We start from the raw sequence: 20,372 nt of genomic DNA, 5'->3' as shown, positions 1-20,372 counted from the left end.
GCAGTGGGCTCCCAGACAATTGTCTCCTCTTCCCCTATTATAGTTACTCCTGTCCTGTGGTCTTTTCTGTACTATCTTCGGAGCACTAGAGAGCTGGCTATAAACTGAGAGGCTGGGGGGTTGTCCCTCCCTCTTATTGAGGGGAAAGCTCTCTGATTGGCCCTGTCCGGAGCAGGAGGTTGATACAACCCATACTTCTGAGGAGAATGAATGACCCTTCAGGTAAGTGTCAACGATTCATTCTCCACCTTTGGTTTTTTGCCTTCTGGAGGAATCCACATAGTCAGAATCTGTCAGAAAGAGTGGCCTCACATATTCATCCCAAATCTCTGTGAAGATGAAACTGAATCTCACTGAGTGCTTGAGTTGGAAGGGACTTGGGAGGTCTTCTAGTCCAGCCCCTGCTCACTGTAGGGATCTGGCTCGGCATCCCTGACAGAGGAACCTCTAGCCAAAGACACTGTGCTGAATCTGAAGATGTCCACAATGCCGGCAAAAACAAAATAGCTGTGAGGGGGTGGCTCTATTATGAGGCCATGGGAACATCAGAACTTGGAAGCTGCCATATACTGAGTCAGGCCATTGTCCTATCTAGCTCAGTATTGTCATCACAGACTGGCAGCAGCTTCACCAAGGTTGCAGGCAGGAATCTCTCATAGGAACATAGGAAGCTGCCATATACTGAGTCAGGCCATTGGTCTATCTAGCTCAGTATTGTCTACACAGACTGGCAGCAGCTTCTCCAAGGCTGCAGACAGGAATTTCTCATAGGAACATAGGAATTTGCCATATAATGAGTCAGACCATTGTCCTATCTAGCTCAGTATTGTCATCACAGACTGGCAGCAGCTTCGCCAAGGTTGCAGGCTGGAATCTCTCTCAGCCCGATCTTGGAGAAGCTGCCAGGGAGGGAACTTGGAACCTTCTGCTCTTCCCAGAGTGGCTCCATCCCGGGATGGGAATATCTCACAGAGCTCACACGTGGTCTCCCATGCATATTCAACCAGGGCAGACCCTGCTTAGCTAAGGGGACAAGTCATGTTTGCTACCACAAGACCAGCTCTCTAGTGGCCTCGGGTGGCAAGTGCACAACAGAGCAGCCAGTGCAGGCACATTGCCCTGCCCACTGCCACAGGGGTCAACCCACCCACCTGCCTGCTGCTGCCTCTGTGCCCCCCCACCTCTGTGCATCTCCCCTTCTTGTCTTCTTGATGTTTGAGCACTGCAAGATATTCCCCTCAGGGGATGAAGCCGCTCTGAGAAGAGCAGAAGGTTCCAAGTTCCCTCCCTGGCAGCATCTCCAAGATAGGGCTGAGAGAGATTCCTGCCTGCAACCTTGGAGAAGCTGCTGCCAGTCTGTGAAGACAATACTGAGCTAGATAGACCAATGGTCTGACTCAGTATATGGCAGTTTCCTATGTCGGCTTATCCGCTGCCCTCTGCCCTCTTGCCACCGAACGGGGCACAATGCCAACGTTTGCTGCTTGCACTCTGTGAGTTAGCAAGCATCCCAGCCCTGGCAGCTCCACAGGTTGCTCCCTTTGCATTGTGCTAGAATGAGCTTCCCAATGACAAATATCGATATACCGCTTTTCGACAGAAGTCCCCAAAGTGGCTTACGTAGAGAAAGAAAAATCAATAGAGATGGCCCCCTGTCCGCAAAGGGCTCACACAATCTAAAAGAGAAACATAAGCTAGACCCCAGTGACAAGCCACACTGGAGGGATGCTGTGCTGGGGCTGGAGAGGGCCAGTCACTTTCCCCCTGCGAAATCTAAGAGAACCACCCCTTTAAAAAAGGTGCCTTTGCTCAGTTTGCAACCTCCCTCTCCCGCTGTTGCTCTCCTTCAATCACCAGAATTGCCTGTTTTTGTTTCTGGAAATCTTTGGTGCTGGAGGAGAGAGAGCGAGAGCGAGAGCAGCAGCAGCAGCAGCTGGCATTAGTGCAATGACAAAGAAGGGAGGCCAAGGTATGAAGCTCCTGGTATTTGGATACATGCTACCCTGTTTCCCCGAAAGTAATACCTACCCCGAAAGTAAGACCTAGCAGTAATTTCTGATGTACCGCTAATTGCCCTAGTGCATTTTTGGGGGCTAAAATTAATATAAGACACTGTCTTATTTTCGGGGAAACACGGTAGCTGCTGCCTCATGGCGTGCAAGCAGCAGGGGGTACCCCATGGGTGGTGTGCCCCAAGCAGCTGGCCCAGTGAGGAGTGGAGTGGATTCGGGTCGATTTGATTTGATTCGGCTCGATGTGAGTTGGGAGGGAAGGACCGACTGACCGACTGACTGCAGCTCAGTGAGGGACAGGTCAATCAATGGCTACTAGTCTGACGGCTGTAGGCCACCTCCAGCCAGCTGCAAGGGAGCAGCAGTAGCAGGAGGGAGGGCATGCACATTGCTCTTGCCTGTGGGCTTCCTAACGGCATCTGTTGGGCCATTGTGGGAAACAGGAGGATGCTGGACTAGATGGGCCTTCTTGGGCCTGATCCAGCAGGGCTGTCCTTGTGTTCTTATCTGCTCTGCGTGCTCAACATGAGGTCCCAGGTTTGGTGCCTGGCAGCATCTGCCGGCAGGCCTGGGAAAGACCCGTCTGAAGCCCCTGACAGCTACTGCCAGTCAGAGTCGACAAGCCAGAGCTAGATAGCCCAGTGGCCCGACTCGGTATAAGGCAGCTTCCTTCTGTAACTTTTAATACAGGGATCAAGGGGCTACAGCTCAGGGTTGGAGCATCTGCTTTGCAGACCATCCCAGGTTCAGTCCCTGGCAGCATCTCCAGGTAGAGCTGGGAAAGACCTTGGAGAGGTGCTGCTGCTGCCAGTCAGAGCAGGCAACACTGAGCTAGAGAGAACTGTGGTCTGACTTCGTTTAACCTACCTCGCAGGGTTCTTGTGAGGATAAACATAATCATGCATACCGCTCTGGGCTCATTTGAGGAAGAGTGGGATATAAATGTAATAACATTTATTTTATTTTATTTTATTTTATTTTATTTTATTTTATTTGATAATAAGGCAGCTTCCTGTGTTCCTTTCCCCCATCACAATGCAATGATGCACGTTTCCTCGTGAGTAGGCCCACCAACTCCAGTGAATCTCCATTGCACTGTAGAAGCTGTGTGAGAGGTGGTCTCCAAACTTAGCAGACGAGCACAACTTCCACCCCAAATACATGCTTGGTGACTGAAAATGCGGCGAGTTTTTCTACGATGGGTTCTTGTTTTCAAGCAGGGGTTCCCAACCCTGGGTCCTCAGATGTTGCTGGACTACAACTCCCATCATGCCCAGCCTTTGTGGCAGGGTGTGATGGGAGTTGTAGTCCAGCAACATCTGGGGACCCAACAGTGGCAGTACCAGAAAATAAATTGAGGGGGGGACACAGAAGAAGGGGGAAAGGGCGTTTATGGGTGGGTGGGCGGGTGAACCATATCCCACATGTTAGATTGCTGGAAGAGAAATGAGGGGAGGGCAGATGGGGGGAAACTGAAGAGCTAGTTGACAGTCCTTTCCCACACTCTGGAGCCACCCTAGCAAATCATTGAATGAAAGAACAGACACTCAATGCACCTTTCAGCTCTCATTGGATGGCAAGAACTGAAGAGCAGCTGGATTTAGGCTAAAAAGCAACTGAAAGGAAAGATTGTGCCATCATAAGAATAGCCCTGCTGGATCAGGCCCAAGGCCCATCTAGTCCAGCATCCTGTTTTACACAGTGGCCCACCAGATGCCCCTGGGAAGTTCACAGGCAAGAGGGGAAGGCACACCTGCTCTCCTGCTGCTACTCCCCTGTAACTGGTACTCAGAAGCATCCTGCCTTAGAGGCTGCAGGTGGCCTGTAGCCCTCCGACTAGTAGCCGATGATTGACCTCTCCTCCATGAAGTTATCCAAACCCCTCTTCAAGCCATCCAGGTTGCTGCCAGTCACCACATCTTGTGGAAGAGAATTCCACAAGTGGATTGTGCGTTGTGTGAAAAAGTACCTCCGTTTGTTGGTCCTAGATTTCCTGGCAGTCAATTTCATGGGATGACCCCTGGTTCTAGTGTGATGTGAGAGGGAGAAGAATTGCTCTCTATCCACTTTCTCCACACCATGCATGATTTTATAGACCTCTATCATGTCTCCCCGCAGTTGTCTTTTTTCTAAACCAAAAAGCCCCAGGTGTTGTAGCCTTGCCTCATAAGAAAGGTGCCCTAGGCCCCTGATCATCTTGGTTGCCCTCTTCTGCACCTTTTCCAGTTCTACAATGTCAACATGTCAAGTTAGTGTCGACTCCTGGCGCCCACAGAGCGCTGTGGTTTTCTTTGGTAGAATACAGGAGGGGTTTACCATTGCCATCTCCCATGCAGTATGAGATGATGCCTTTCAGCATCTTCATATATTGCTGCTGCCCGATACAGGAGTTTCCCATCTTCTGGGAAACACACCAGTGGGGATTCAAACCAACAGTCTCCTGCTCTTTAGGTAGGTTGCTTCTCCGCTGCACCATTAGGTGGTGGAAAGAAGCAACTAATCCCCTTTAAAAGATCTGAGCTGAGTTTGCAAAGAGATCTGGGAAATCCACCTGCAGGAGGAATGGAGGTTTAAATTTCAGGGAGGGTGAGCAGCTGATGGCATAAAAGTGAGGAGAAGGTGTGGCAGGTGTCTGTAGTTGGGCTGTATTTTCAGGTATGGTGAGACATGGTTCGGAGTGGGGAGGAGATTGGAAGGGGTTTCTTTTCTTTTGCTTGCATTGCTGTATGGGAGGGGGTCTGTTCTAAGCATCAAGGGGGTGGCATGGTTTAAAGGTCTGCCTCCTTTGGTATCCAAGATTATGTTGCAAAAAAAAAAAAAGTGGTTATTTTAATGGACTTTGTTAAACCATTTCTTATTGTAACAAGAACGAAGGCAATAACGGTATGTGATTTGGTTCTACAGAGCTATGGTCTCCTGAGTCAGACTACTGGTCCCTTTAGGACAGGGTTGTCTTCCCTGACTGGCAGCAACTCTCCAGACAGGGCTTTGGATGGGGGACTTCGCCGGCAATACCTGGACATAGCTGGTGTTGAACCTGGGGACTTCTATAGGCAACTTGGGGACTGTACCACTTGGCTATGAGAGTTTCTAATATAGGAAGCTGCCTACTGAGTCAGTACCTTGGTCTATCTCACTCAGTATTGTCTGCACCGACTGGTAGCAGCTCTCCAAGGTTTCAGTCAAGGGTTTTTCCCAGCCCTGCCTGGCAATGCTGCAAGGGACTTAATCTGGGATCTTCTGTGTGCAGAAGAGGTGCTCTGCAACAAAGCTACGGTTGCTCATAATGAACACAGGCAACCTCTATTAATTTACAAGCTTAGTTGATCTAGTTTATCTACTCTTGACTGGTTGTGGCTTTCTAGGGTTTTAGAAGAGACCTTTCCAGATATTGCTGGGAAAGGTTCCCAGGGAACCAGAGGCCAGGGATTGAACTTGGGACCTTCTGCATGCAAAGCAGCTGCTCTACTGCTGAGGTACAAATCCATCCCCCTAAAAACAGGCATGGGCGTAACTGGGTGGGGGCAGCCAGGGTACGTGCCCTAGGTGCCACTGAGAGGGGGTGCCACGCCAGTGCTTGCCACCCCCACCCCATTGCCCACCTGCCCAGCCCCAAGGCCCCTCAGCCACTTGCCCTCCTGCTTGCCCTGCCCTCCGGCCTAGGATCCTAGTGGCCTGCAAACAAATTGCAGAGCTCTTCTGTCCCCGCCTCTCAGCTAATCGGTGGGTGGGCCCGGTTTCCAGAGAGGCCTCCCTGAAGCCTGAACTTGGTAGGCCCCAAGCAAGCCAGGAAGGAGGCTGGCAGAGTTCTCTGCAGAAGACCCTCTGCCCAGAACATCCAGCCCAGCTTTTGCCAGGTAGAATTCTTTTTTGTGGTTAAACCCACCCACCCCATATATAGGGATCTGCATGCCATAGGGCTTTGATATGGGGATGGGGAGAGACTGAGAAGTCTCTGAATGTTTAATTTAAAACATTGAAAAATGTGCTGGCTTTAAAAACAAAAACTATCTAAAAAGGCCTATAAGTGGCTTGTTTCATGGCAGAAAATTACAAAAACTTCTGGAACAAATATTCATGTATTCATTTATTCATAAATGCACTTATGTTCAAGTTGTTTTGCAACCCAGAAGGCCTGAGTGAGAACTGTGAAGCATGTTTTGTTGTTTTATTTTATTTTATCTTATTTTATTTTTCTTGTGTGTGAACTGCTCTCCAATAACTTGCTGGGACTTCAGGGTAAATCTGGCCAACATGTGAATGCAGCACCTCCATTCCAGAGGAGATATGTGTTATAGGGCTTTAAAAGCCCCGTGTGAAAAACCTCCTGGAATCAAACTTTACTGAATTTGTTCAGAATTCTGAGAAAACAAACATAGGCTCACCCTGCATGGTTGAAAGTCTCCTTTGCTAATCTCCAGTGAGGAGGCCATTTTAATATTTAGTGTTTCTAGTGTGTTCTAGGCATTAAAAGTAGCACAAATATATAGTACTCAATGTATATCGCTATCTATGGTGAAGTGTGCGTGTGTGTATTAAGTGAAATGTATTTCCGGGCAGCATACTTATTTTGAAATATCAGACTTAAATCCTTGGGGGCCTGGGGTGTGTGGATGCCCTGGACTCTGAGGGAGCTGGGGGCCCATTTTAAAATCTCGTCTTGGCCCATTCCAACCTTGCTATGCCCCTGGCGGAATAGATACATATGTATCGATCACTACACATGGGTTTCTGCACAACACCTGCACAAAAGAAATTTCCATGTAGAAAATGTGTCTCTTGTAAATTGACCCTGAATTTTCCATCCATGACTGGGATATTTGAGAGTTAGAGTCAATAATAAAAGAACAGCACGCTGCTTGTGACAGGAAGGGGCAAATTACAATGATTTCTTAGTCTGGCAGGGGCTGGTTTTGGCCCTGGCAGAACTTGGCTGTCTGCTCCTGTTGCAAATGCCTCTGTCTAGTGTGGCAAACTAATGTATCCTCCTCCCTCCTGGTGTCAAAGTAAGCACTAGTGTGGTGAATGCACACATACCCCATCATGAGCCAACAGTCATCACAAGACAAAGGCTGGCAGGAATCATTCACTGGTTTATAGGCCCACCACCACCACCACCACCTTCTTCTTCCCCTATTTTGCTAGTGGCTATTTGGGCAGGTGATCCTCTAGGACAAAGTCATGTTTTTTAAAAAGAATGAGATGAGACAGAGAAAATGACACTTGGAATCCTCGCATAACTCCTGACTGTTGTTCTAAGTCTTTTACAGAGATGGCTCATGTTTTCAGGTTTTGATCAACAACCATGTCTAGATGGTACAGTGTTCCTTTTAACAGGGATTTCCAGATATTGTTGACTACAAGTCCCATCATCCCTGCTTGGACAGGGGTGCAATTTCAGTGCTTGCCCTAGGCGCTATTTTCCCTAGATACACCCCTGAAAACAGGAAGGTGCTTCCTGCTGAGTCAAGCCCATGCTCTGCCCAGCTCATGATTGTCTACACTGACTGGTAGCAGCTCTCCAGGCTTGACTACAGGGGCCTTTCCCAGCGCTACCTAGAGATGCTGCCAGAGATTGAACCTGGCACCTTCTGCATGCAAAAGAGGTGCTCTGTCACTAAACTACACCCCTTAGCTCCATGCCTGTCTAAATTTCCCCCTCTCCTCAATTAACACACTATTAAGATGTTTCTTCAGTTGACTCTTTCCTCTAGTCTTGGCTATGTTCAACTCCGGAATGTTTGGGATTTAAGATGGTGCCTCTGAGCATGTACAGAGTATAGTTGCCCCCACAATTAGCAACTCTAAACCCATACAAATCTAGGATTGGGGGCACATCTTCCAGGCCAGAAGATCAGCCTTCTTCATAGACTTTCCTCATCTTTGCGGTGAGGAGATGAGCTTCTCCAGTTAAATTTCTGTCTGTCACACAGCTGTTGAAGATGCAGGGGCCCTAGTGGGAAAAGGCAAGGGTGCTCTGATTTATTTATTATTTATTTGAGGCAAGTGTCTGTTGGGCCTGTAGGGTACCTCTGCTGCCATTGGCTATGGTGCTGTGATGTCACAGAGTAGCCAAAAACAGTAGGAAGAGCCAGACCAAATACGTTAACTTCATGGGTGTGAGGAACAAAGGGGATCAAGAGAACACAATGACCACTTTTGTATCCTTCTCTATCCCATTTAGACAAATCGGTGATCTGAGAAACTTGTCTGTGTTCCGGAATGCCAAAGTCGAAGGACCTGGTGGAAACAATCTCTTCAGACAGCAGCTCTGATGCGGAGATTGAGAATAACCAGGTATTAAAGGGCATCTGTTTTTAGCATAGGAATGACAGGGGGTTGGCTTGCCCTGCAAAGTTGTTGTATAGGTAGCTATCCTAATGTATGCAAAGGGCTTTGAATACTCTAAAGCACAGTATAGGGTCTATACATTCTGCAAAGAGGTGGCCATTGCTTCTCTGGAAGTTGATAAGTTGGTGCTGCTATGCTTATATTGGCTCTAAGCAATTCTTCCATCAAGACCTCTTTATTACATAAACATAAAATACCAGATGTTACAGGTTAAAACAAAACCAGTTTCAATGCAGAAACACCATCGGTTGTTTACCAAACCAAGTATCTCAGCAGTGCTTAAATTCCCCCCTTTCAAGATAAGCAGTAGGCAGGGAAGAAAGGGAACCACATACCAGCTGCAAAACATAGGAAGCTGCCATATACTGAGTCAGATCCTTGGTCCCTCTAGCTCAGTATTGTCTTCACAGACTGGCAAGAAGCTTCTCTAAGGTTGCAGGCAGGAATCTCTCTCAGACCTATCTTGGAGGTGCCAGAGAAGGAACTTGGAACCTTCTGCTCTTCCCTGAGCAGCTTCATCCCCTGAGGGAATATCTTGCAGTGCTCACACTTCTTGTCTCCCATTCATATGCAACCAGGGCAGACCCTGCTTAGCTAAGGGGACAAGTCATGCTTGCTACCACCAGACCAGCTGTCCTCTCCTTGTGATGTGAGATGTGAGAGGGAGTAGAATTTCTCCCTATCCACTTTCTCCACACCGTGCATGATTTTATAGACCTCTATCATGTCTCCCCGCAGTCGTCTTTTTTTCTAAACTAAAAAGCCCCAGGTGTTGTATCCTTGCCTCATAAGAAAGGTGCTCCAGGCCCCTGATCATCTTGGTTGCCCTCTTCTGCACCTTTTCCAGTTCTACAATGTCCTTTTTAAGATGTGGTGACCAGAACTGTACGCAGTACTCCAAGTGTGGTCACACCATAGTTTTATATAAGGGCATTATAATGTTAGCCGTTTTATTTTCAATCCCCTTCCTAATGATCCCCAGCATGGAATTTGCCTTTTTCACAGCTGCCGCACATTGAATCGACACTTTCAACGAGCTGTCCACCACAACACCAAGATCCCTCTCCTGGTCCGTCACCGACAGCTCAGATCCCATCAACGTATACTTGAAGTTGGGGTTTTTCGTCCCAATGTGCATCACTTTACACTTTTCAACACAACCACATTTGCCACTTTGTCGCTCAATCCCCCAGTTTGGAGACATCCCTTTGGAGCTCCTCACAATCCATTTTGGATTTCACTACCCAAAAGAGTTTGGTGTCTGCAAATTTGACCACTTCGCTGCTTACCCCTGCTTCTAGATCATTTATGAATAAATTAAAAAGCACTGGTCCCAGGACAGATCCCTGGGGGACCCCACTTCTTACTTCCCTCCTTTGCGAAAACTCTCCATTTATACCTACCCTCTGTTTCCTGTCTTTCAACCAGTTAGCAATCCACACATGTACTTGTCCCTTTATCCCATGACAGCTAGGTTTCCTCAGGAGTCTTTGATGAGGAACTTAGTATGGCTCCTATTGTATCGCATATCTGAAAAATGTTGACCATCTCGTAATGGTCTCCCTGTTTCTCCTATATAGAAAAGGGAACATTTCAGTCTCTCTCTTGTAAATCACCCCCTTTATATTGCACATCTCTCCCCTTTCACAAATAGCACAATCTGTAAACTCGCACTTCTTCTTTGGAAGCAATTGGCTTGTGTTTGGACTGTGCACTAGACACAATCAACAACTTTGGGAACTAGGAAACTGCCTTAAACTGCATCAGAACGCTGGTCCATCCAACTCAGCATTGCCTACACTGACTGGCAGCGGCTTCTCCGAGGTTGCAGGCTGGAAACTTTCTCAGCCCTACCTGGAGATGCTGCCAGGGAGTGAACCTGGGACCTTCGGCATACAAGCATGAAGATGCTCTTCCACTGAGCTATGACCCCATCCCCTGTGGGGAATAACTAAGGGCATAAGAACAGCCCTTCTGGATCAGCCCCAAGGAAGCCCATCTAGTCCAGCATCCTGTTTCACACAGTTGCCCACTAGATGCCGCTGGAAGCCAACAGGCAGGAGTTGAGAGCATACCCTCTCTCCGGCTTTTGCTCCCCTGCAACTTGTATTCAGAGGCAACTTGCTTCTGAGGCTGGAGGTGGCCTATAGCCCTCAGACTAGTAGCCAGTGATACACCTGTCCTCCATGAATTTATCCAAACCTCTCTTAAAGCCATCCAGGTTGTCCAGCTAATGGAAAATTCTAATCTCTGTGGCATTCTCACACACACAGCTGGAATTCTTTCTCCTTCCAAACAAAAATGAGGTCAAACTTCATATGCCACAATTTAATCTTTGAGTTAATTCATTACAAAGTTGGTCATTAAATGGCCCCTTGCATTTCTTGGGAATGGTGCTCTCTAAAAATTAAAAAGAGGTTATTAATTGCACTATTTAATTGTGGATGAATTGGCTAAGCTTTCATTTGTTTGATTGGATAGGCAGACTTTGGTTGGTGTGGATACGCTTGTCAATTTTTTGGAGGCTCCTCTGATTCTGGTTAGCAGTGAAATCTTAAAGTGATCCCCATTTACAGAGTGTAGTAACTTTGACTTTTCACACACAGGCTATCTTGCTGCCTGGAAAAAAGCATAAGCATCACAGCTTAAGTAACCTGCAGAATTATTTCAGTTTGATCTGCTGATCAAAAGACACTGTGCAAAATGCCTCTTTATTTTTTTTAAAAAAATCCCTTTTATTTAAATACAGAGCCACAGATAATACAAATCTCAATACAATACCTACTGACAAATGTTTCAATTATACAAATAAAGCAAAATATTTTTTTAAAAGCATAATCAAGGAGAGGAAGAGGCAAAAACTAAATGTAAAATAGAGGGGGGAACCAGCTTGAATTACTTAACTTTATTTTTACTCTAGAAGTGGGGGTGGGGTGGGGTGGGGTGGATCCCACATGATTTTAAACTAAGACGATGCGTTGGCATTACCACATCCCTTGTCTTGAATTACCCCTAATAACATGAATGGTGGTGCGTGATCCCAAGTGCTTCTTATTCCAATAATGAATAAAAACAGACCATGTTTGAACAAAGGCACTGTGCATGATATTTCTGAGCAACCAATCTTTTTTTTTTTTTAATAAAGTTCCCTGCCCTGAGCAATTTACAATTCATAAAATTACAATATAAACAGTCATGTGAGACTTTGACTGGGATTGTGGAAGGAGGGGATTCCCTTCCACCCCCCACCCCCCTCAAGGCAGTCCTGATCTGGATTGTGCCTGCATGGCGGCTACATTAAGTATAGGGATATTCTTAAAGTGGCAAATGTCCTAACTCTAATCTTACAATTAACTTTGGCTGGCTTGATCCCTCCCAAAATCACCTTTGGAGTTTTCTGCATGAACCAACACACCGCTACTGAATAGTCTTCTAATCAATTTGCCTTTCACTTAAGTTCCTAATAATACTTATCTCATGGAAGGCCTATGTGGATTATGTTGTACAACAGGCACAATACATCAATACAAGTGCATCAGCAATATTAAGACTTTTGTTTTTTGCTCCAAAGGTGAAGAGGTTATCCCTGCAGTGCTTCAGGTGTTCACTGCTAAACCAACTTCTCTATGATGCACAACTGGGCCCCTACTCTAACTATAGGCCATTGGAGACCACTCATTGCAAATGTATAAAAGCTAGAAACAGGCCTGCAGAGGGTGGAAACAAAAGCATGGATTTAAATCAATTTCCCCCCTTTGGGACTGATTCCCCTAGTGCTGGTTGTCACTGACGGGTTTCAGTCCTCCTGGACACAAGTATCTATCTATATAATTATTTCACTAAGCCGACCGGAAATGCGTGGGGATGTGGGGACGCGTAGGGATGTTTGGCGGGTGGAAATGTGGTGGTGGAGGCAGGCCCAGGCCCGGTCAGTTGCCGGGGTGGGGGGAGAAAGTGAGGGGGGGAGAAGCGGGTGGCGGGGAGGCAGTGGCTGCAGTGGTGGTGAGGATAGGTGGCTGGGCCCGGCCCGGCCCGGCCGCAGTGAGGAAGTAGCGGCGGGAGCAGGTCTGGACTGGCCATGGTGAGGCGGTGGCTGGGCCGCCAGGAAGAGGAGGAGTGTGGCGGAGGCGAGAGGAGGTGGACAGTGGAGCCACGCCCGAGAGGAGCCTGGCCAGCCGTGGTGAGGAAGTAGCGGCAGTGGCGGCAGTGGGTCCAGGCCGGCCATGGTGAGGCGGTGGCTGGGCTTCCAGGAAGAGGCGGAGGGCGGCAGAGGCCTGACGGGGGTCAGAGGAGGCGGGCAGCAGAGCCGCGCCAGAGAGGAGCCCGGGCGGGTGCTGGAGCCGCACCGCGCCCGACTGGCGGGGAAGGAAAGTGTGCTAGCAGCAGGCAGACCTGGGCAGAAGGTTGCAGGGAGGACAGGAGAGAATGGGGCAGAAGGTGGGGGAAGGGGGAACCGCTGGCCCCAAAGAGCGCACAGATAGAGGCAAACCTCTATCACTTGCTTTTCTATGGAATATGTCATTATTAGGATACAGTCAAAGCCAAGGAGATCCTCAAACAGAGCATCTTGGACGCTGAGCATCAAAATGACTTGAATTGTGTTTCGGAGTCTATAAGAGGGCCCCTTGGCGATTTTTAGCCGGGAACCCACCAGTTATCTCTTGTCATGTTCTCTACCTAGCCATCACAGTGTATTAGAGCAAGATATGATGCTTGAGCATCAGTGGCTTTTTTTGAGAATTTCTTGAAAATTCCTTTGGCTAGCCGGATTGGCCCCTGTGGTTCAGGCAAGGTTGAATCTGTCCACTCTGTGCTGCCATTTTGTTCCTTTTATACTGATGGTGTAATCTATCACTTATAATATTGCCAGATTTTGTGCGGCTGCTGTCATGATCCACTGACAGAGGCGCTTTACAGCTGGACTTCCAGGCAGACGTCCAGGGCCCCCACACCCCCTGGGGGCCCCCAAGTCCTCTTTGGTCTGTCTTGGGTGGTGCGGTTGCTACGCCATGCCACACCGCCAGTGGCCGAGTGTGACTGTGACCTGTGGTGGGTGCCCAAGCGTGACCTCTGCTTCAGGGTTGGGGGAGTGGTGAAAGAAATATGTGAGAATATGTTGTGAGTTCAGAGCTGTTTGCCCTCAAAAACTCACAGGTTAAAAGTACTACATGTGTCACAGGGTGTGTGTGTGTGTGTGTGTGTGTGTGTGAGAGAGAGAGAGAGAGAGAGAGAGAGAGAGAGAGAGTAGGGGGAGGATACTTAACTTGCAGGGGGGCGGGGAGTTCCAAACTGGCCTTTAGGTCCAGGCTCCAAAATTATCTAGGTGAACTTCTGTCTGCCAGCACTAAACTTCCGGTTCAGTTTCTTAGATGCTTCTATAAACTGGCTAGTGTTGGTGTGTACTGTATGATAGAACTATTATCTGAATTATTGGGGTGTGTGTGTCTGAACAACAATCATAATAAAGCTATTCATTCATTCACCTATTTCAAGTGAGGACCTTGAGGTTCTTCTGCTCTAGCAGCTTCTTTACCCCTTTATTTTTGGAGGGGCTTATTTATTTGAAACATTTCATATACCGCCCACTCTGAAGACTCTGGGCAGTGTACAAAAACATGCAAAGCAAGACAACATTAAAATGACATTCTAAATTAAAAACTAAAGTAACTAACAAAGAAGCAAAAAACCAAATAGGTCAACTACAGGGCAAAAGCCTGGCGAAAAAGAAAAGTCTTCAATAGAGATTTGAAGATCAGTAAGGAAGGGGCTAAACGAATCTGGAGGGGAAGGGATCTTGGAAATCAGGGACCGACAAAAGGGCCATCTGAGATGATCTGACCGGACATGTAACAGGATGGGAATGGCAGGTCTGTAGGTAGACATCATTCGCTCATCAATTGAATTGCACCTGGGGGATGTAATCTCCTTAAGTAGATGTGGGTGTTTGAAGTCTGTCTTGTCCAAGGTTTGCTCCATATATGGGGGGGGGCCGCGTCGGGGAGGCCTAGTGGGCACATGAAACTTTTTCTTAAAATAGAGATTCTGTGGCTATGATCTCCTGGAGGAAGTGAACCAGCTTTGACTTGCGGCTTCCTCTCCTTTACAGAAGAAGAAAAAAGCCATGCCTTCCAAGCCACAGAAGCGAGCGAGAACTGAAAGCATGTCAGCCCCCAGACCACCAGCTAAAAGCTCCAAACAGGACGACACCCAAGAAGACATGTTCCAGGTACTTCTGATGGAAACGCCTTGAGGTGTAGTTTCTATTTTTCCTCTATTGCATCAGGATCTGGGTGTTCAAAGTTGCTGGGAGACAAGAATATGAAGTCGGTGGGAAGCAAACGGCCGTGCTTTGGATTTTGCCACGTGCCTCCCGCCCACCTTGCAACACCACTGGTGTGAATTACTGCACCGATTGCCAAGTACACTCTATTTTGAAAGTGTACTTGGCTACAGGCCCCTTCAAATGCAGGATGCAGATTGGAAACGTACTGCTGTACCTGCGTGCAACACAATGTGGGTATACAATAACTGTACCTGCATACAGATCTGTACTGGTGTACACTCATTGTATGAGTGTTGAACAGAATGTGTGAATAAGGCTGGAGCTGGCAAATGAGTAAGGAGAGAGGATGAACCTCTGCACCCTTGAGAGGTCCCAGGATCATTCCCCCGGTCCAGTTTCATGCCCCTGCTAACTGAACAAAGAGACACCTTTTAAAAGTGGTGGTTCTCTTTATTTAGCAGGAGGAGAGCAACTGGCCCTATCCAACCCCAGCACAGCATCCCTCCAGTGGCTGTTGCTTGTGTCTATCTTATGTTTCTTTTTAGACTGTGAGCCCTTTGGGGATAGGGGAACATCTTATTTGTGTATATATATTTTTCTATGTGAACTGCTTTGAGAACTTTGGTTGAAGAGCGGTATATAAATACTCGTGGTGGTGATAGTAGCTACTTTTTTGCATAGTTAAGAGGTGCTTCTTCTGCTTATTAGCATGTCTCTTCATGCCTTTGCCCTTCCTCTTACACCTGAGGAGGCTTACTTTGATAGTATGGAAGTATGGTGTTCATCTAGAGAAAGACTTTTGCTTCAATTATCAGAAGCATGGGAAACACAAAACATGTTTATTCTACCCCCCAAAACACGAGGGATTTTGACCTACTTCTGGTACTCCAATGAATATTTATATACTGCTTTTCAACAAAAGTTCTCAGAGGTTTACAGAGAAAAATAACTAAAGATGGCTCCCTCCCTGTCCCCAAAGGTCTCATAATCTAAAAAAGAAACATAAGGTAGACACTGATGTACTGGGGATGGATAGGGCCAGCTGCTCTCCTCCTGTTAAGTTATAATTAGACTCATAGATTTTAACTTTGTACCAATTTTAAATTGTTTCAATTTTTAAATTTGTGGTGCTTTACTGTAAACTGCCCAGCGATCTGAATTCTGGGCAGTATACAAATCTGTTAAAAATATAAGGGAATCTCCACTTTTAAAAGTGCCTCTTTGCTCAGATTTATTTATCTATTTATTTATTTAACTTTTATACTGACCAAACTTTCATCTCTGGGCGGTTAACATAAAACAATTAAAACACATATAAAAGTTAAAACAATGCAACAGTTTAAAAACAGACAATTTTAAAAAGCTGGGAAAGCTTGGGTGAAAAGAAGGGTTTTCAGGTGTTTTTTAAAAATTGCCAGAGATGGGGAGGATCGTATCTCAGCAGGGAGTGCATTCCACAGTCTCAGGGCAGCGACCGAGAAGGCCCGTCTCTGTGTAGCCACCAAACGAGTTGGTGGCAACTGGAGACGGACCTCCTCAAGTGACCTCAATGGCCGGTGGGGCTCATAGTGAAGAAGATGCTCTCTTAAATACCCAGGGCCTAAGCTGTTTAGGGCTTTGTAAGTTATAAGTAGCACTTTGTATTTTGCCCGGAAACCTATTGGCAGCCAGTGTAACTCCATCAGTAAAGGAGTAACATGGTCTCTCTGAGATGACCCAGAGACCAACCTGGCTGCCGCATCCTGAACCAACTGAAGTTTCCAGACTATGTACAAAGGCAGCCCCACCTAGAGCGCACTACAAAAGTCAAGTCTGGAGGTTACCAACAGATTTTGAGGTCATTGATCTCGAGAAACGGGCGCAGCTGGCGTATCAGCCGGAGCTGATAGAAAGCACCCCTGGCCACCGCCTCAACCTGAGAAACCAGGGAGAGGTGTGAATCCGGAAGTACTCCCAGACTGCGAACCTGTTCCTTTTGGGGAAGTGTGACCCCATCTAGAACAGGTAGATCAAGATCGTCTCTGGAGTTCTGACCCCCACACAATAAGTACCTCCGTCTTATCTGGATTCAGCCTCAGTTTATTCTCCCTCATCCAGCCCATTACTGCTTCCAGACAGGCATTTAGAGAGGATATGCCAGCTCCTGAAGAAATTGGCATGGAGAAGTAGATCTGGGTGTCATCAGCTACTGGTAACACCCAGCTCCAAATCCTCTGATGATCTCTCCCAGCAGTTTCATGTAGATGTTAAAAAGCATTGGAGAAAGTGCGGAGCCTTGAGGGACACCATACTTAAGCTCCGATCTTGAAGAGCAACAGTCTCCAATCGACACCATCTGGAATCTGTCCGAGAGGTAGGAGCGGAGCCACTGTAAAACCGGGCCCCCCACCCCCAACACCCTCAGATGTTCCAGAAGGATACTATGGTCGATAGTATCGAAAGCCGCCAAGAGATCTAAAAGGACCAACAGAGTCACACTTCCTCTGTCAATTGCCAATTGGAGATCATCCATCAGGCCGACCAAGGCAGCCTCCACCCCATAGCCCACCCGAAAACCAGTTTGAAATGAGTCTAGATAATCAGTTTCCTCCAGGACCTGCTGGAGCTGAGAGGCCACCACCCTCTCAATTACCTTGCCCAGCTATGGGAGGTTGGAAACAGGCCTATAGTTGCTCAGCTCTGAGGGATCTAATGCAGGCTTCTGTAGAAGAGGTCTAATGATTGCCTCCTTAAGACAAGGAGGCATCCTGCCCTCCCTCAGAGAAGCATTTATGATTTCCACCAGGCTGTCTACAACAGCCTCCCTGCTAGATCATGTTGGACAAGGGTCAAGAGAACAAGTGGTAGGCCTCACCACTCCAAGCAGCTTGTCCACATCCTCAGGAGTCACAAATTGAAACCAATTCAGTCGAATCACATAAGAGGAGTTGCTGGACACCTCCAGTTCAGACATCAAATTAATTGTGGAGACTCCATCTAGGTCAGCCCGAATCTGAGAGATTTTATCTGCGAAAAACTCTTTAAAAACGTCACAGCGGGTAACTGATGACTCCAAATTCTGGTTCAAGGGAGGTGGGGCAGATACTAATCCCCTCACAACCCTGAACAACTCCACTGGACATGAATTTGCAGAGGCAATACGGGCAGAAAAGAACCGCCTCTTTGCCGCACGTATTGCCTGAGCATAGATCTTTAGATGTGCTCTATATCGCATTCTGTCAGATTTGAGTTGAGTCTTCCTCCACTTGCGCTCCAGTCGCCTACCTTGCCACTTCAGCCCCCGTAGATCTTCTCTATACCAAGGGGCCAATTCTGAAGCGGGTCGGAGGGGACGCTTGGGAGCGTTCATGTCTACTGCCCTGGTGAGCAAGTTCCAATTCTCAACCAGGGCATCAACAGGATCACCAGCAAAGCCAACATTAAATCCCTCCAAGTCTTCTTGGAATCTTAATGGAACCAATAACCTCTTTGGGCAGACCATTCTAATGGGCCCCTCGCCCCTGCGGAGGTGGGAAGTGGTCACAAGTCCCATCTTAACCAGATGGTGGTCCATCCATGACAATGGGGAAATCTCAGGAGTCCCCACCCATGGAACACCACCCTGATCAGAGTAAAATACCAAATCAAGCGTGTGACCTGCAATATGCATCAGTCCAGAGACCACTTGGGATAGGCCCATAGTTGTCATGGCCGCTATGAACTCCTGAGGTGCCCCGGACAGATTGGTCCCAAAAAGAACATTGAAGTCCCCCAGCACCAAGAGCCTGGGAGACTCCAATGCAAGTTCCGCGACCAAGTCCATGAGTTCAGTAAGGGATTCTGTTGGGCAGCAGGGCGATCGGTACACCAACAGAAGTCCCAATCTATCCCTGGTCCCCAAACTTAAGTACACACATTCAATATGGTCTGATACCCCAACAGTTAACGGGGGTTATACATGCCACCTCATTTTATCAGCACAACAACCCTGCAAAGTAGGTTAGACTGAATGAGTTCATCCAGCAACTTTCAGGGCTGTGGGCATTTTGAACCTGGATTGCCTAAATTCTAATCTGATGCTCTTAAGCACTGTGCCAGGGTGGCCCTTTGGTCTGGAGGACCCCAATGCTTGGGTTTGATTGTGAGCTGAACCCTCGGTTAAATTTCTCATGGATGAGAACTAGTTCTGTATTTCTCCTTTTCCCCTTAGATAGGAAAGCTGCGTTATGTCTGCGTCTCCCTGTTTAAAGGCAAAGTCCTGGTGGATCTCCGGGAATTCTACATGGATAAAGCTGGTGATATGAAACCTGGGAGGAAAGGTAAAAAAATCTGGGCAGAGAGACCATTGGGTGGCACTAGGGCACCATCCTCGGCTCTGCCTGGCCACAGCTGTCCCCTAGCCCCACCTGTAATTGAGGCTTGTAAACCAGGCCTCTGAAGCTGCTAGCCCATCGACCTTATTAGCCCATCATCTCTTAGCCAACCTGCCCTGTATGGTGTTATGCAAGCCGTTTGTGACCACAGGGGACCAACTTCTGTAATGATTCTTTGCTCACTGCCCAGAACCAGAATCCAGCTGCAATATTTTCCCCTTACTCAAACCATGGAATGTTAGACTTGGAGGGGACTCTCAAGGTCTTCTAGTCCAACCTCCTGCTCTGTGCAGGAAACTGCTGCAGCATCCCTGACTGATGGCTGGCCAGCCTCTGTCTGAAAACCTCTAAGGAAAGCTTGCCACAGCATGAGGCAGAGTATTCCACTGTCCAACCCTTTTACAGTCAGGAAATTAGCCTGAATCTGCTTCCTTGGGATTAATACAATCATCGCATTTTAGAGTTGAGGGTCTTCTAGTCCAATTAGAGCAAGAATTTGCTGCAGTATCCTCATGATGTGGCCATGCAGCCTGTCTGAAAACCTCTAGTGAAAGAGAGCCCATCAAAGCATGAGGCAGGTGGTTCCACTGTCCAACAGCTCTTACAGTTAGGGAATGGTTCTTAATGTCTAGCCTAATTCGCTTCCTTGTAATTTCAACCCACTGGCTGGCCTCCAGACATTCCTGAGTAGTCCTATTGAAATTAAATAGACCTATAGGCTGTTCGTTAAACTAGTCTTGATGTCATCCATTTGATTCTGGACTTGCCCTTGGGAGTAACTCCTGCTTAAATGATAGCCTGTTGGATAGTTGAAGATAGCTCTCTCATTTCACCATAGTCTTATCTTCTCCATTCTAAAATCTTGATTTATCCAGGCGAGATCTTGTTTGCAAACTATAACTGACGTCTCCCAACCTTTGTTCTGTACCTAGGGATCTCCCTCGCTGTGGATCAGTGGCAAAGCTTGAAGGCGATTATTCCAGACATCGATGCTGCCATCAAGAAATTCTAAGGCACAGCTACTTACAAGGAGGCATTTGTTTGCGTTTAGGGGGTTGGCTTTTTCCCCCAGGAGGAAAGCAAGATCTTCTGCTCTCCCCCTGCCTGCCCCCGATTAGCTAATAAAACTAAATAATTCCGGCTCTTTTTGGTGATGGTTCTTGAAACGGACTCCAGAAAATGGCGTGCAAGGCATTAAGATATGTAAATAGACCAGTTTGCAGAGTCATGATCTGGAAGAGTGCATCTCTGTAGACCAATTTGGTCCTCTGTCTGTCTAATTCACTAAGGCATACCCGTGGCTAATCCTGTGCGCAGCAGCTCTTGTGAGAGTTCACGAGCAGAAGCACCTGATTGGGCAGTGGGGATTCCATA

At 47.5% G+C, this 20,372-nt stretch overlaps 1 protein-coding gene across 4 annotated transcripts; it reads left to right on the top strand.

Annotated features, from left to right (window-relative positions):
- Positions 1 to 84: 84 nt before the first annotated feature.
- Positions 85 to 20,140, top strand: LOC128345793 (activated RNA polymerase II transcriptional coactivator p15-like). 4 transcript variants are annotated; one of them, XM_053298294.1, is made up of 5 exons: positions 85 to 222; positions 8,197 to 8,309; positions 14,470 to 14,589; positions 18,836 to 18,944; positions 19,931 to 20,140. In XM_053298294.1, exons 2-5 carry the CDS (start codon positions 8,235 to 8,237, stop codon positions 20,008 to 20,010), a joined length of 384 nt encoding a protein of 127 aa, XP_053154269.1. In that variant the 5' UTR covers positions 85 to 222; positions 8,197 to 8,234; the 3' UTR covers positions 20,011 to 20,140. The 4 variants fall into 4 exon arrangements, with proteins under 4 accessions (XP_053154269.1, XP_053154266.1, XP_053154267.1 ...); XM_053298291.1 differs by lacking the exon at positions 85 to 222 and adding an exon at positions 4,557 to 4,667; XM_053298292.1 differs by lacking the exon at positions 85 to 222 and adding an exon at positions 4,741 to 4,895.
- Positions 20,141 to 20,372: the final 232 nt, after the last annotated feature.

The sequence above is a fragment of the Hemicordylus capensis genome, chromosome 2 (assembly GCF_027244095.1).
Source record: "Hemicordylus capensis ecotype Gifberg chromosome 2, rHemCap1.1.pri, whole genome shotgun sequence".
Classification (NCBI taxonomy): Eukaryota; Metazoa; Chordata; class Lepidosauria; order Squamata; family Cordylidae; genus Hemicordylus; species Hemicordylus capensis.
Note: the sequence above shows the minus strand (reverse complement) of the source record. Positions and strands in the feature narration are given on the sequence as shown.

Excerpts from the sequence above, each read along its gene's own strand:
- LOC128345793 (XM_053298294.1), top strand. The coding sequence starts at position 8,235 with ATGCCAAAGTCGAAGGACCTGGTGGAAACAATCTCTTCAGACAGCAGC. Across the intron at positions 8,310-14,469 it reads CGGAGATTGAGAATAACCAG|AAGAAGAAAAAAGCCATGCC; the intron begins GTATTAAAGGGC and ends TCTCCTTTACAG. Across the intron at positions 14,590-18,835 it reads CCCAAGAAGACATGTTCCAG|ATAGGAAAGCTGCGTTATGT; the intron begins GTACTTCTGATG and ends TTTTCCCCTTAG.